This window comes from Gracilinanus agilis, chromosome 4, assembly GCF_016433145.1.
Source record: "Gracilinanus agilis isolate LMUSP501 chromosome 4, AgileGrace, whole genome shotgun sequence".
Classification (NCBI taxonomy): domain Eukaryota; kingdom Metazoa; phylum Chordata; class Mammalia; order Didelphimorphia; family Didelphidae; genus Gracilinanus; species Gracilinanus agilis.
Window position 1 is genome coordinate 35,059,381 of NC_058133.1, and position 12,958 is coordinate 35,072,338.

The 12,958-nt window shown below is 44.8% G+C and overlaps 1 protein-coding gene across 1 annotated transcript in view; it reads right to left on the minus strand.

Moving 5' to 3' along the window:
- The window catches only part of SZT2 (SZT2 subunit of KICSTOR complex), a 75,578-nt gene that overhangs the window by 53,273 nt on the left and 9,347 nt on the right, over positions 1–12,958 (minus strand). The window contains exons 11-13 of the mRNA XM_044674831.1: positions 12,804–12,933; positions 4,281–4,423; positions 3,052–3,204 (exon numbers count right to left, since the gene is read on the minus strand). Coding sequence (XP_044530766.1) covers positions 3,052–3,204; positions 4,281–4,423; positions 12,804–12,933 — 426 coding nt within the window. The remainder of the gene's footprint in view (positions 1–3,051; positions 3,205–4,280; positions 4,424–12,803; positions 12,934–12,958) is intronic.

Consider the following 12,958-nt stretch of genomic DNA (forward strand, 5'->3'; position numbering starts at 1 on the left):
TGATAGCATGCTGTCTCTTTGTAATCATGACCTTCCCTTCTAGATCATCACCAATCAGCCCTTTAATCCCATCTGTTCTAAAAATTTCCCAGGAATCAAAATCAATCTCACTAACCTATAGTTTGTGTACTCTGTTTTCTTTCCTTTTGTGAAAATCAGGATATTTGCCCACCTACAATCTTGAATGGTCCTTCCCATTTTAGAGTATCTTTTAAATATGACTGACATTGAACTCAGCAATAATATCTAGCAGTTCTTTTAGGACTCAGAGATGTAGTTCTCTTGAGCCACATGACTTGAATTCATCTGGAGCTGTCAGGTGTTCTCTTAATATCTCTACTTATTTTGAGTATCAACTCATTAAGCCATCTTTGTTTTTTCATTTCCAATATAAAGATCCTCCTTCTTTACAGGGGAAAAAAAACCAGAAGCAAAGAAATGAGCAGTAATCTTTTTCTCTTGTCATCAGTTTACATTGTCCTGTCTGTCCTAAGAAAAGGTCTTCTCTCTTTCTTCCTCTTCTTCCCCTCAAATTAGCTTTAACCTTTCTTCTTGTCCTCAGTTCATTCAGAGCTCCAGCACTCCTGACATCCTTTTTATGAATCTTAGATTCATTTTTTGGTACTTGGTCTAGTTTCCACTTTCTGTATATTTCATTTAAAATTGAAGTTGCATTGGTAGTGTATCCCTTTTGGTCTCTCCAGGCAACACCTATTTTTTCTTCCTCTTTGGAAATGTTTCCCTTAGTTTTCAAGCTTTCCTTCTTAAGCATTTCCCATCCTTGTGAGGCTAGCATCCCTGGAGCATATTATTTCATGGGCTCCTACCTATTTTACCTCAGGACCCTTTGAAATCTGCTTTTCCCTCAGTATAGGTTGACTGGGTCAAAAGAGGCCAGTTTTTTCTCTCCTTCCCTGTCATAAACTCAATAAGGAAGTAGTCATTTCCCAGAAGGTCTCTTTAGTTGAAAGTCCTTTTGGCTTGCCAGATCCCTGGTACCCTGACCTTTGTTAAATGTACTCCTTCTCTGGTCAGGAGGCTGTAATCACCATATTTTAAATCATGGTTTAGTCAAATCCCATTAGTGTAGAGCATCTTCTTCACCAGTGTTCCCCTTCCAGATCCCCTCCCTCCTTTTCATCCCATGCCTTCAGTGAGTGGCAAAACCCAACCTATGCATCCATAGTCTCCAGGTTCTTGTCTAAAACACTATAATCCTTGGCAATAGTTTGTAAGTGCCTCCTGGAATGGTCACCTGTGATCAAATGGAGGATGACTTGGCTTGAGGACTTGTCATCTCAGAAGGATCTTGTCCTGAACTGGGTTCCCATCCCAGGGAAACAAGAGATCATTCTCATTGCTTTGAATGGGTCAGAAAACAAATGCCTATTGGTGCTCCTGGGAAGAATGGCACTAACTACCATTGCTCCTCTCTTCTGCCTCTTTTTTTTTTTTAAAAACCTTTACCTACTGACTCAGAATCAATACAAAGTATTAGTTCTAAGGCAGAAAAACAGTAAAGGCTAGGCAGTGGGAGTTAAGTGACCTAATCAGGATCGCACAGCTAAGATGTGTTTAGGGTCAGATTTGAAACCAGGGCTTCCTGCCTCTATGCCTGGCATTCTGTCCACTTCCACCTAGCTGCCCTTCTGCCTCTTTTTTGCAGGATGATCCCTCCCTGGGAGCTTCTGGGAATAAGTGTGATCCTGTGTTCTGGGGGGGGGGGGGGGGAGGAATGAGCAGCCAGCTCTTTCCCCTTCAAGAAGAGGCTCCAATTGTCCAGATGTCCTCTCTAACCTTTCCTCCTCTAGGTAATATTCCTCCACCTTCAATGTCCTGACCTCAGTCATGTATCCCTTCCTTTGTCTCCCATCAAAGCCTGGTTTCAACCTTACCAACCTAGAACATGGAGAGGCTTCTTTGAAAACCACAAGGCTCTCCTCCAGGAGATTCAGTCTACCTACAGCCCAAGCAGTCTCTCGACTTAAGACAGAAATATAACACTACACACCTGATGTAGTCATTGCACAACTTCACCTACTATCCGTGATGGCTGAAATTCTGCAAGTAGCCAGGAAGCAAGTAGATAGAGTGGTGGTGGGTAGACTTGATGGCAGGAAGATAAAGTTCAAATTTGCCATCAGACATTATTAGTTATGTGACCCTGAGTAAGCTACTTCACATTTGTCCCCCTCAGTTTCCTCCTCTTTAAAGTGGGAATAATAACAGCACCTACTTTCCAGGGTTGTTATAATGAGATAACACAGGAAAAGCCCTCTGCAAAACTTCATACACTCCATCAATGTAGGCTATTACTCATAGTCCTATTCGTCTGAATTACTTATGGGTGTTTACAACTCAATCCTAAGCACCTGGCTACAATTTCAAGGCCTTTTATGCATCTTAATAACTTGACAGCCTCCCCCTCGATTTTATTAGGACATTAGGCTTCCTCCAGGCCCAGTCTCTTTTCCATTTTTACCAATTTGTCTCACCTACCAAATTGCTCTGTCAATGTGCCTAGCCCTCTAATGGTCCTACCTAACTTTCCTTTCTTACCATGCTTTGAGTTGCCAACTACCTTCTCCTTTTCACTCTTGGGCTTTCTTCAGGTTCTATATCCAATGTCCTCCTTAGTAGTCCCTAATTTTAGATCTCTTTCAAAAGGCTAATTCTGGAGCGGAGATTGGTCCACCTTAAAGTTTTACTCAATTTCTCCTCCCCAGATTCAAATCCTGCCCTACTTCACTTGGTCAAACTCCTTCGAGCCACTTATAAGACTTAGGTTCCAAAATAAAAGGATTCAGAAGATTTGAAAGTTGTTCTATTCTCCTTATATCCGCTTCCTTTCCCCAGACAGAGATTCAGCTTTCTGACCTTAACTCTGGCCTCCTCTACGATGGATAGACACGGACACACACACACACACACGCACGCACGCACGCACGCACGCACGCACGCACGCACCCACATAGGCACAGACCATCACAAGCATGTGTGCGTGCACACCCACACCCAAACACACATACCTATGCACTGTCCTCAACAAACCTGTGCAGCAGTTTGACATATGAGTAACCTTCCACGAGTACAAAGCTGCTCCAGTCCCGGAGAAGAGAAGTCAATGCAGAATGTGAAATACGGCACTGGATGGTGCTGTAGCGTCCATTACTTCCTGGTGTGTGTAGGTGTTTGGGGACGGGCCTAGGAGGAGAGCCAAGGCCTTGATGCCATGCCTTGGGAGAGGGGTCCCTGATGAAGGACCTACCTCATCTCTCCCAAGGTCCAGTTGTATATCTCAAACTCCTCTTGGACAGTTTAAACTGGATGTCCTGTAGACATCTCAAACTCTCCATGCTCCAAGTAGAATTTGTTATTGGTCCTCCCCTTCCCCACTTCCCCATTTCTGTCAGACTTTTTCCCTATTCTAGTCACTCAGGTTCACAAACTAGTTGCCACCCCCAATTCTCCCCCACATCCAATCAGCTGTCAAGTCTTGCTGATTCCACCTCCTCATCATCTCTCCCACCTGTTCTTTCTCTCCACTTATAGCATAGCCACCCTAAGGTAGTCCTTCATCCCTTCTAGCCCGGATTCTGATAACAGGCTCTGATAGTATTGTTTTTACTGCCTTTTGCCTCTCTCTCTCCAATCAATTCTTCACCCAGCTGCCAACATGATTTCCTAAACCTTAAGTCTGAGTAAGCATTGCTCTGCTTCACAAAGCGGGGCTCATTATTGCTTTGAGATTAAAATACAAACTCTACCACTTAACATTGAAAGCCTGTCACAATATGGCTCTGGCCTAGTTTTCTGGGCTGCTTGCTAATTGATAGGGCAGTGATGGCAAACCTATGGCAAGGGTGCCAAAAATGGACACAGAACATTCTCTATGGGCTCTCGGCCACCCTCCCTCCCCACCCCTCATCCCCCAAATTTGTTACTAGAAAGGCACAGGGACTGGGGTAGAACTGCTCCCTTCCCCCTCTCCACCACATCTGATAACATTTTTTTCACATTACCCACCCCTCTGTCCAGCAGCCTAATGGAAGTACTTCCTCCCTCCCCTATTTGGGATAAGGGGGAGTGGGGGTATACCCACCATGTAGGGGTGGGAAAGGGCTTGGCACATTGTGTGTGTGTGGGGGGGTGGGGGTGGCATGGCACTCCATCTCTAAAAGGTTCGAGCCATCACTGTAATAGCGGTAGGGGAAAACACATCTGTCTCCCAGAGGCAGTACTCAGTGGTCTCATGCCCTTCCCCAGGCCTGAGCCCTTACGTGTCATGTTCGAGGACCAGCACCAGCCTGTGCATGTGCAGCCAGCGCTGCCAGGAGTTGGCATCCATGGAGAGAACAGGCTTCCAGTAGGCAGCAAATTGGGAGTGAGAGGAGTCAGAGCCACTGTGCTGAAGGGAGAGCACCTGGTACGAAGATAGAGATGGGTATGACCTGGAGAGTGATCATCTTGGAGGATGACCAGGACAAGGAGAACTCTAAGATATGAAGAAGGTTATCCTAGAGAAGGTTAGTCCCAGAACAGGCCTGAAAGCTATCTGTAGGAACTGAAGGGCAGTTCCATAGGAAGATAGAATAACTGTGAGCATTTACATAGTACTTCAAGATATGCAAAGAGCTTTATCATTATTATCTCACTGGGTTCTCCCAACCACCCTAGGAGAGATATCATTATTAATCTCATTTTAGAGATAAGGAAAACTAAGGCAAATGGGGTGAACTGACTTGCCTAAGTCTGAGGTAGGACTTGAACTTGGGCCTTACTGACTCTAGCCCCAGAACTTTATCCACTGCCTCACCAACAGTCTCTAATATAGACCTGAGATAGTTCAACTGTTCAACTGAATTCGATCCCTCTCCATAATCCCCATCTTGCAGGCCCCTAAGTCTTATGCTAGTTAAAGGATGCTTACCTGGGAAAAGCAACAGACTTTCCATTCCAAATCACCAGGAGAAAAGGAAATGAAAACAATCCTGAGATTTCACCTCTCTCAACCCAACACGAAAGCAATAAGACACTACCCACTTTGCATTTATTTATAGATAAATACATTCTATAGAGCCTTATAATCATTATACACTTATCAAGGAGCCTCATCTTGCCTGGTAGAATGGAAAACAAGTAGGATCCGAAAGTCAATAAACTGAGCATAGCCTTTGACCCAGTGGTTCTATGCGTGAGCACAGAGAAGAGATCCAAACCAGAAAGGCCACAAGTCACTTACTAGAGTAAGTGACATCTCCAAAGGCCACTGCCTACCTCCCACCCCCCACCCCGCCCAATCAGTGCTAGGCAAATTGGGAGGCTGCAATTGGTTTCCATAAAGTAGGGGAGTGACAGGAAGTAGCATGAAGAAAATTGCTTTAAAAAGGCCAGCCTGAGGATTCAGTCTCTCTCTCTGTGTTGGTGAGCTGGGCTAGAGGACTCTTTGCTTCCTTGGTTTTGGAGAGGCTCATTCCTTTCCTGGATCCTGTGTCGGCTTCCTGGGCGAGTGGCTGAGATTCCTGTTTTGGCTTTGGAGGGGGCTGTGCTGGTGGACTTCTGGCTGAAGACTCCACATGGAGATTGGAGATAGAAACCTAAGGAAGCCTCCTGCCAGGGAGCTGAACCAGATTTCACTTCCCCAGAGAAGCTCTTAGGGCTGGTAGGCTTGTTAAGAATCTGTCTATCTACATTTTCCACTTTCACTCTTTCCACCTCTTTGTAAATAAAAGCTGCTAAAAGTCATTTTGACTTAAGCTATAATACTTTAAAATAGGCAACCACAATATAACTTTATAATTCTCTTATTGTGTCAAAACCCCAATTATATTTCTTACACAGTACATACATTTTATAAGTACAGACAAATGAAATATAAGGCAATCTCAGAGGGAAAACCCTAGGGGGCCCCAGCCTCTCCCCCTCTTGAGTTTCAACCCTAATCATCACATTAGATGAAATGAAAGTCCTGGAGACATCCCAAAAACAACATCTCTGAAGCAGTACTGGTTATCTTTCTCCCCAAACCTCTCCTCCTCCAAACTGTCCTATTTTTGTTCAAAGTACTATCATTCTTTATTGTCTTACAAAAATGAACAATATGGAAATATTTTGCATGAATGACACACGTAAAACCAGATCGAATTGCTTGCCAGGCCCAGTAAAGAGGAGGGAAGGAGAGAGGGAGACAATTTGGATTATATAACTTCGGAAAACTTATGAGATTTGTTATTACATATAATTGGAAATTGGTAAAAATAAAATATCTTTATAACAAAGTACTATCATCCTTTTAAAATCCCAGGTTTCAACCTTGGCCTTATCTTAAGACTCTCACCCCTCAGATCCAATCAGCTGCCCAACTGGCTCTTTCTTTCACATCTTTCTTTACCCCTTCACAAATTCCCCTGGCTAACTACAACCTTTGTTCAGATCCTTAGCATCTCTTACCTAGATTTTTGCAGTGGCCTCCTAATTATAATTATTTTCCAGGACTCTTTTTTTTTTTTTAACCCCTTACCTTTAGCCTTAAAATGTATACCAAGGTAGAAAAGCAGTAAGAGCGAGGCAATGGGAGTTAAGTGACTCACACAGCTAGGAAGGGTCTGAGGTCAGATTTGAACCTAGGACCTTCTGTCTCTAGGCCTGGCTCTCAATCCACTGAGCCACTCAGCTGCCCTCCAGGACTCATTTTTCCATACTCCAGTCCACCTTCCACACAGCTGCCAAAGAAGCACAAATGTGACTCTGTCCCTTTCCCTACTTAATAAACTCCAGTGGCTCCCTATTGCCTCTGGAATGGATCAACTACTCAGTTTGGCCTTTCAAGCCCTTCAGAGCCTTGGCAACTACTTATGCCTACCTTCCTCCCGTCCAAAACCTTAGAGATGTGACCCAACTAACTTTCTCCATATTCATCCCAGACAACAACACTATTTGCTGCCTCTCTTCCTTTACCCTGGATGATCCGTGTGCATGGAATGCACTCTCTTCCTATCTGCTTCCGGGAATCCCTCTTCTTTCTAGACACACCTAACTCAATCATCCCCTCCTATGTGAAATCATTTGCTGACCTTCTCCACTGCCAGTGCCTTTCCTCCCAGACAAGCCCATGATTAACTACTTGGTATTTATTCACTCTATGTTTATGCTATCTATACCTACATGTGTCTGTGTCATTTCCACACAAATAGGGATCATTTTCTTCATTGTTTTCTGGCTCTCATTATGGTCAAGATTGAGAACATTCAGTTCTCCTAGCATTGACCACTGAACAAGGAGCTACCTCCTGCTTAGAATACTGATGGCCTCTTCAAGGTTTAAGGATGGTCTGAATATACTGGAATTCTTTTGTTTCATGCCAGGTCCAATGGATTCCCCTCTACGTGGCTGGCCTGCTGGTGATGTCTCCTGGGATTAGTTTGGCTGAGCCTAGGAAAGTAGCCACAGACTAACAAAAATGAAAATGATATTTAAAAAGCAACTGTACTCTAATTAATTGCAAGGGCCAACCGTGGTCTCAGAGAACCAATGATGAAACACAGCTTCTTCCACTATGGAGAGCCAGGAAGAAATTGGATATGCAATGAGGTACACGCTCAGATGTAGATACTTAATATGCTGGTTTTGCTTAATCACTTTGCTTCATCACAAGAAAGGGTATAAGATGGTGGGAGATGAAGGCCAAGAAGAAATGAATATCATGTCAAAAATATGATGTACCCACTACTTGCTAAGGCTGCCCTTTCCACATTGGTGAGCTCCATTTTTCATGTAGTTTTTCCTGAAATTCCGCCTAAATTTGTTTCTTTGAAAATCTCCCATCATTCCTGGTGCTAACTTCTGGGGCCAAGCCAACACAAGGACATAGGATAGCCTCCTCAATAGGACAGCCTTAAGTACTTGAAAACACTTGAACATCCTCTGAGTCTTCCTTCAAATGATCCACTCTCAGCAAAGATGTAAGGCCCTTTGCCATCCTGGTTGGCTGGTCAATGTCTTTCTTCCAAATATGGTCTGGCCTCCTTATTTCTGGAAGCCAGGCCACTCACTGCAATCCAAGATCCCACTCGCTTTGGTAGCAGCCCCATGCTACCACTGCTGACTCACGTTCTCCTAAATCCCTCAGATCATTTCTCAGGTGTATGGCTACCTGTCTATTCTTTCCCCATATTCTACTTAGGAAGTTGGTTTTTTGAATCCAAGGGTAAGATACTACATTTTATCCCTACTGATTTTTCAACTCATTAGGTTCAACCCAAAGCTTCAGTTAGTTGAGATCAAATAGTTTTAGATCTCTGTATTAGCACTTCTTCCTGACTTTGTGTCACAGGTAAGTTTGACAACCATGCTTTTTGCAAGTCTTTGATAAACATGTTACAGAACAAAAAGTCAAACCCAAATCTCTGAGACATTCCACTGGGGAACCTCCTTCAAAGCTCATAAGGCCTAAGTGAGGTCTTTCTTTCCTGTCCTGCCAGTGTCTTCACAATAAAGCACTGAGCATATATTTTATATTTCCTTATACATGTCTACGCTCTCTCCCTTAACAGAGTGTAAGCTGGAGGCAGCTAGGTGGCTCAATGGATAGAGTGCCAAACCCAGAGGTGGAGTCGTGTGACTCTGGCCAAGTCACTTAACCCCCATAGCCTAGTCCTTGCCCTTCTGTCTTCAAGTTGTTTCTAAAATAGAAAAAAATAAAACTAAAAAAACAACCCTCATTGCCTAGTCCTTAATGCTCTTCTGCCTTGGAACTGATACTTCATATTAATTCTAAGACAGAAGGTAAAGGTTTAAAAAAAAAAAAAAAAAAGGTAAGGTCCCCTGCTGTCCACTTTTTTTTTTTAAACCCTTATTTTCTATTTTAGAAACAACTCAAAGACAGAAGGGCAAGGTCTAGGGCCTAGACTCTAGGCAATGGGGGTTAAGTGACATGCCCAGGGTCACACAGCTAGGAAGTGTCTGAAGCCAGATTTGAATCCTGGACCTCCTATCTCTGAGTCTGGCTCTTTCTATCTACTGAGCCACCTAGCAGCCCTTTCTTTTTTGCTACAGGTGCTTAATCAATGCTCAAATCCCTAACACTGGATCATGAATGACTACCATAAGTCTGGCCATTCAAGCAGCATTCATTCAGTCACACTCTTCCCCAGTCCACATCTTTAACTGTCTCTGTGGGAAAAGGAAGGGAGAACTTGCCAGAGCCCAAGAAAACTCGAGCCACAGCATTCCCTGATCTCTCTTTGGTAACCTGGTCAAGGAAAGAAACAAGCTGACTCCCTGTAACTTGTCCCAACATTGACACAAACCAGAGAATTCACAATCCAGTCTAGAATTTTGCCAGGAATCAACGGCAGGATCACTGTCCCATTGATTCCAAGATCTTTTCTCTTTCATTTTTGAAACCTAGGCCATTTCTTCATCTACACTTCTGCTGCCCTTTTCTGCTGCCCTCCCAGGCTGTCTTTCCCCTGGGCCAGGGGCTCTGAATTCATCCAGGGTAACTCTGAGGACTCTGGATGCTCAGAGCTCACTTCACTGCTGCTCTCCTCTTAGTGATGGTCTTATTGGCCCTATAGCTGTCCAAGCCATTCCTTCCCCCTTCCTTGAGCCCCTCTTTCCCCAAAGAGTCCGAATGAGCCCTTTTGTTCAGACATCATTTCCCTTGCCAGCCTCACTCAGCTAATTCCAATCTTTAGCATTTCTCCTAACACTATTTTTACTCTGATATTATTAAAGAATTTTGCAAATAGTGAACATTCATTCCCCACTGTTATAATCATCCTCTGTGACATGCCCTTATTTCCATGTTCCATGGGTAAGTGGGGAAAAAAAAATGTTCCATGAGTAAGTGGGAGAGCTCCCCTCAGGGTACCCTCATCAGATCCTAGACAAATCCCATTTTTTTTTTCTCCCTGTTGGAATCATTTCCCTTTGTTGCCTTCAGACTTTGCTCCTTTAGCATCTCTCATACTTCCTGAAGCATTTGATTCCATGGATCCTATTTGTCATTCCTCTGGTGCCTTTGAAATCTGCCTTCCCCAAATCTAAAATCCCTGTCAGTCTATACCCAAATTTCCTCTCCTGCAGCACAAACTCTAGGAGGCAATGGCCACTTACTCACAAGTCCTCATCATTTCAAACTAGCTGGTGAGTCACATCAGATGCTAGGTGGTGCAATAATCAGCAGGACTTGAGTATAAAGGCTGAATCAGGCTGACTAGCTGTGAGACCCTGGGCAAGTCAATTCACCACCTTTAGTCTCAGTTTCCTCATCTGTTACATGAGGATAATAACAGTACGCACCTTCCAGGGTAGCTTTGAAGACCTAATGAGCTAACATCTATAATGCATTTTGTAAGGCTTAAAAAGGTGCTATGTAAATGCTTACAGTTATCCATTAGCTAACGGATCGAAAACAAAATACCTTCTGGACATTCTTTGTCACTGCCCTTCCTATGTGGAGATGCCCAGGGCTGCGCAGAGAGCCGGGGTCACACAACCACCAGGCTCCAGACTTTGCCTCTCTACTGCAGCCCCAGACTTTCTTGGTTACTAAACTCACGTTCTGCTTGCAATCCACTCAGATACCCAGATAATTCTCAAAACAACTGCTCTCTGTTGATACCCAAGCCTCAATTTTACAGCTTCCATCCAAAGCTCCAAACTGTCAGTCCTTTTGGACTCTGTCTCCCCAACATTGAACTGCTATACATCTATGCATTTCTCCTGATCATTAACAAAAATGTGAAACTCACCACAAGGAACCATGCATTAAATGCTGCCCTCTGCTCACAATGGGCCCTGGGTCCAGGTCCCTCAAAGATGCCTGAGCCACTGCTGTGCCCCCACTCCCCCCCCCCAAACATCGGGTGAAGGGTCAAAGCTCAGGGCTCACAGCCAAGTCTCCTGACTCAGGACCAAGGGTCTTGCTACACCACAGCTACCTTCAACACAGTCATGTAGCCAGTTCAATCAACCCAAGGAAGCTTTGTGTCCAGCATGGCCTGCTCATGAGGCCAGGCTGGTTTCTTCTCTCCATGCTCTCTCTAAGGATGCCATCTAGGGTTTAACAAACTGAACCCACCTCATGTCTACAGATGACAAAATCTCTTTTCCTTTTTTTGTGAAAACAGGAACACTCCCTCCCCACCCCCACCCCCCCCACTCCCCCAAGGCCTGAGAAGTTGCCATCTACAATCCTCCAGAAGTCCCAATTGCTAGGCAGAGAGTTCTCACAGAGGTAGAGGGTACTCTCCAATTGTCTTCTTAGCCCTGTCATCAGCCTGTGTTTTAAAAATTTGTACCCTGGGGACTTCATTTCCCAGCATTCTTTACTCTTCCCAGGGTTCCTTTGTCTTGCATCCTGGTGTTGCACCCTAGCATGGGCTTGTTTAAAAATTTGCTGAAACCCACGCTGAGGGGACTTTTTTGCGGGGCTTTGGCTCAAGTGTGGTAGGTTGGGTCTGGCTCTTTGCTCTGCTTACTCGGCTGAAGGAACCACTTTTCTCTCTCACTTTGTTATTAAATCCTATAAATTTAAATACTTGGAGTATTCATTCATTTTTAGTCTTACAAGCCAAAACACTAGGAGGTGGCCTGGCCCTCTCTGTCCTGTCCCCCTGACCAGCATCTTGCTCCTTCTCAAGAACCCTATGAGCTCTCCTGAGTTTGGACACCATCATACTGGTGCTAGCTGGCTTGTTTCCATCTTCTAGACAGGTTTTAAAAATCTAAGCTGGCCAGGAAGCACACTGGGTATCACTTTCTTGGGGACCCCAAAAACCTTCCCCACCAGCAAGGCTCCAAACCAACTGCTTCCTGTTACCTCCTTTCTTGCTCCCTGCTGCCTTTTGGGCAGCACCACTAGCTGTACCCTCCTTCCCACCTGGTAGTCCTAAACATTCCCTAAAGGTCCTTACAGGGACTGCCTCCTACAGGGACCCTGCCCTTATCCCTTCCTCCAGGGAACAGTAAAAGATTCACCTGTTCATAAACTATAACCCCCAGCAGAATGTCAGCTCCTTGGCAAAAGGAAGGGCTTGGTCTAGCCTTGGGGTCCTTAGGACTCAGCACTGGGCCTGGTATACTGCAGAATGTTAATAAGCATTTGCTGAATTGAACTGAATTGAAAACTGCTTTGGGAGTGCTTGAGCTGAGCCATCACTGATGCCCTCTCTGGTTAGCTTGGAGTCAAGTGTAGATCTTAAGGTAAACTCTTCCTTGGGAGGAGGCCTGTTTTTTAGTTCTTGGTTTCTCAGCAAAATCACTTTCTTTCCCAGAAATACAATCCTGTCTAGACTATATTAATACTCCCAGTAGGTTTCTGCAGTCTAGGGATAAGAACGGTCTTGAAGTTGGCCTGCATTTGGAAGCCAGAGGGGAGGGGTTGGCCATGGCTGTTAGAACCCCAACCTGCCCATTCTCTGGGATGAGCCAAGTATGCCCACCCTGCAAACAACATCTTGGGTTTTAAAGGGATCTTGCTGAGTTCCCAGACAACTCTGAGTTGGCCATGCTCTACAAATGGGCATCTTTAAAGCTCCCTCCTCTCCCCACCCATCCCCAGATCAGTTTGTTCTTCATTTTCAAAAGCACATAACTCAGAACAAGGAGTGTTCCTTAGGTCTGGGTCTAGTGAGGACCACATGTCAACCTTGGAGAAGGACTAAGGCTTAGAGTGAGGGACCTGGGGACACTTCCTAAGGGCCTGAAGGCTTAGAGGAAGTATAGAGGGCTTGGGCCTAGGGAAGATCTCAAAGAGGCCTCCCAAGAAAGGGCAAAGAGTGGTGAGGGCAACTTACTGGAGTGGTGGAGCCAGGTGGGATATAGAAGAGGGGAACTCCACTTTTGGTGCTGTCAGGAAGTGTGAAATGCTCTGGGACAGAGGAGAAAGCTTGGAGGTGTGCCAGCATCTGGTCTGTCTGGTTAATGCTGCAACAGAAAAGGCAAGAGAATG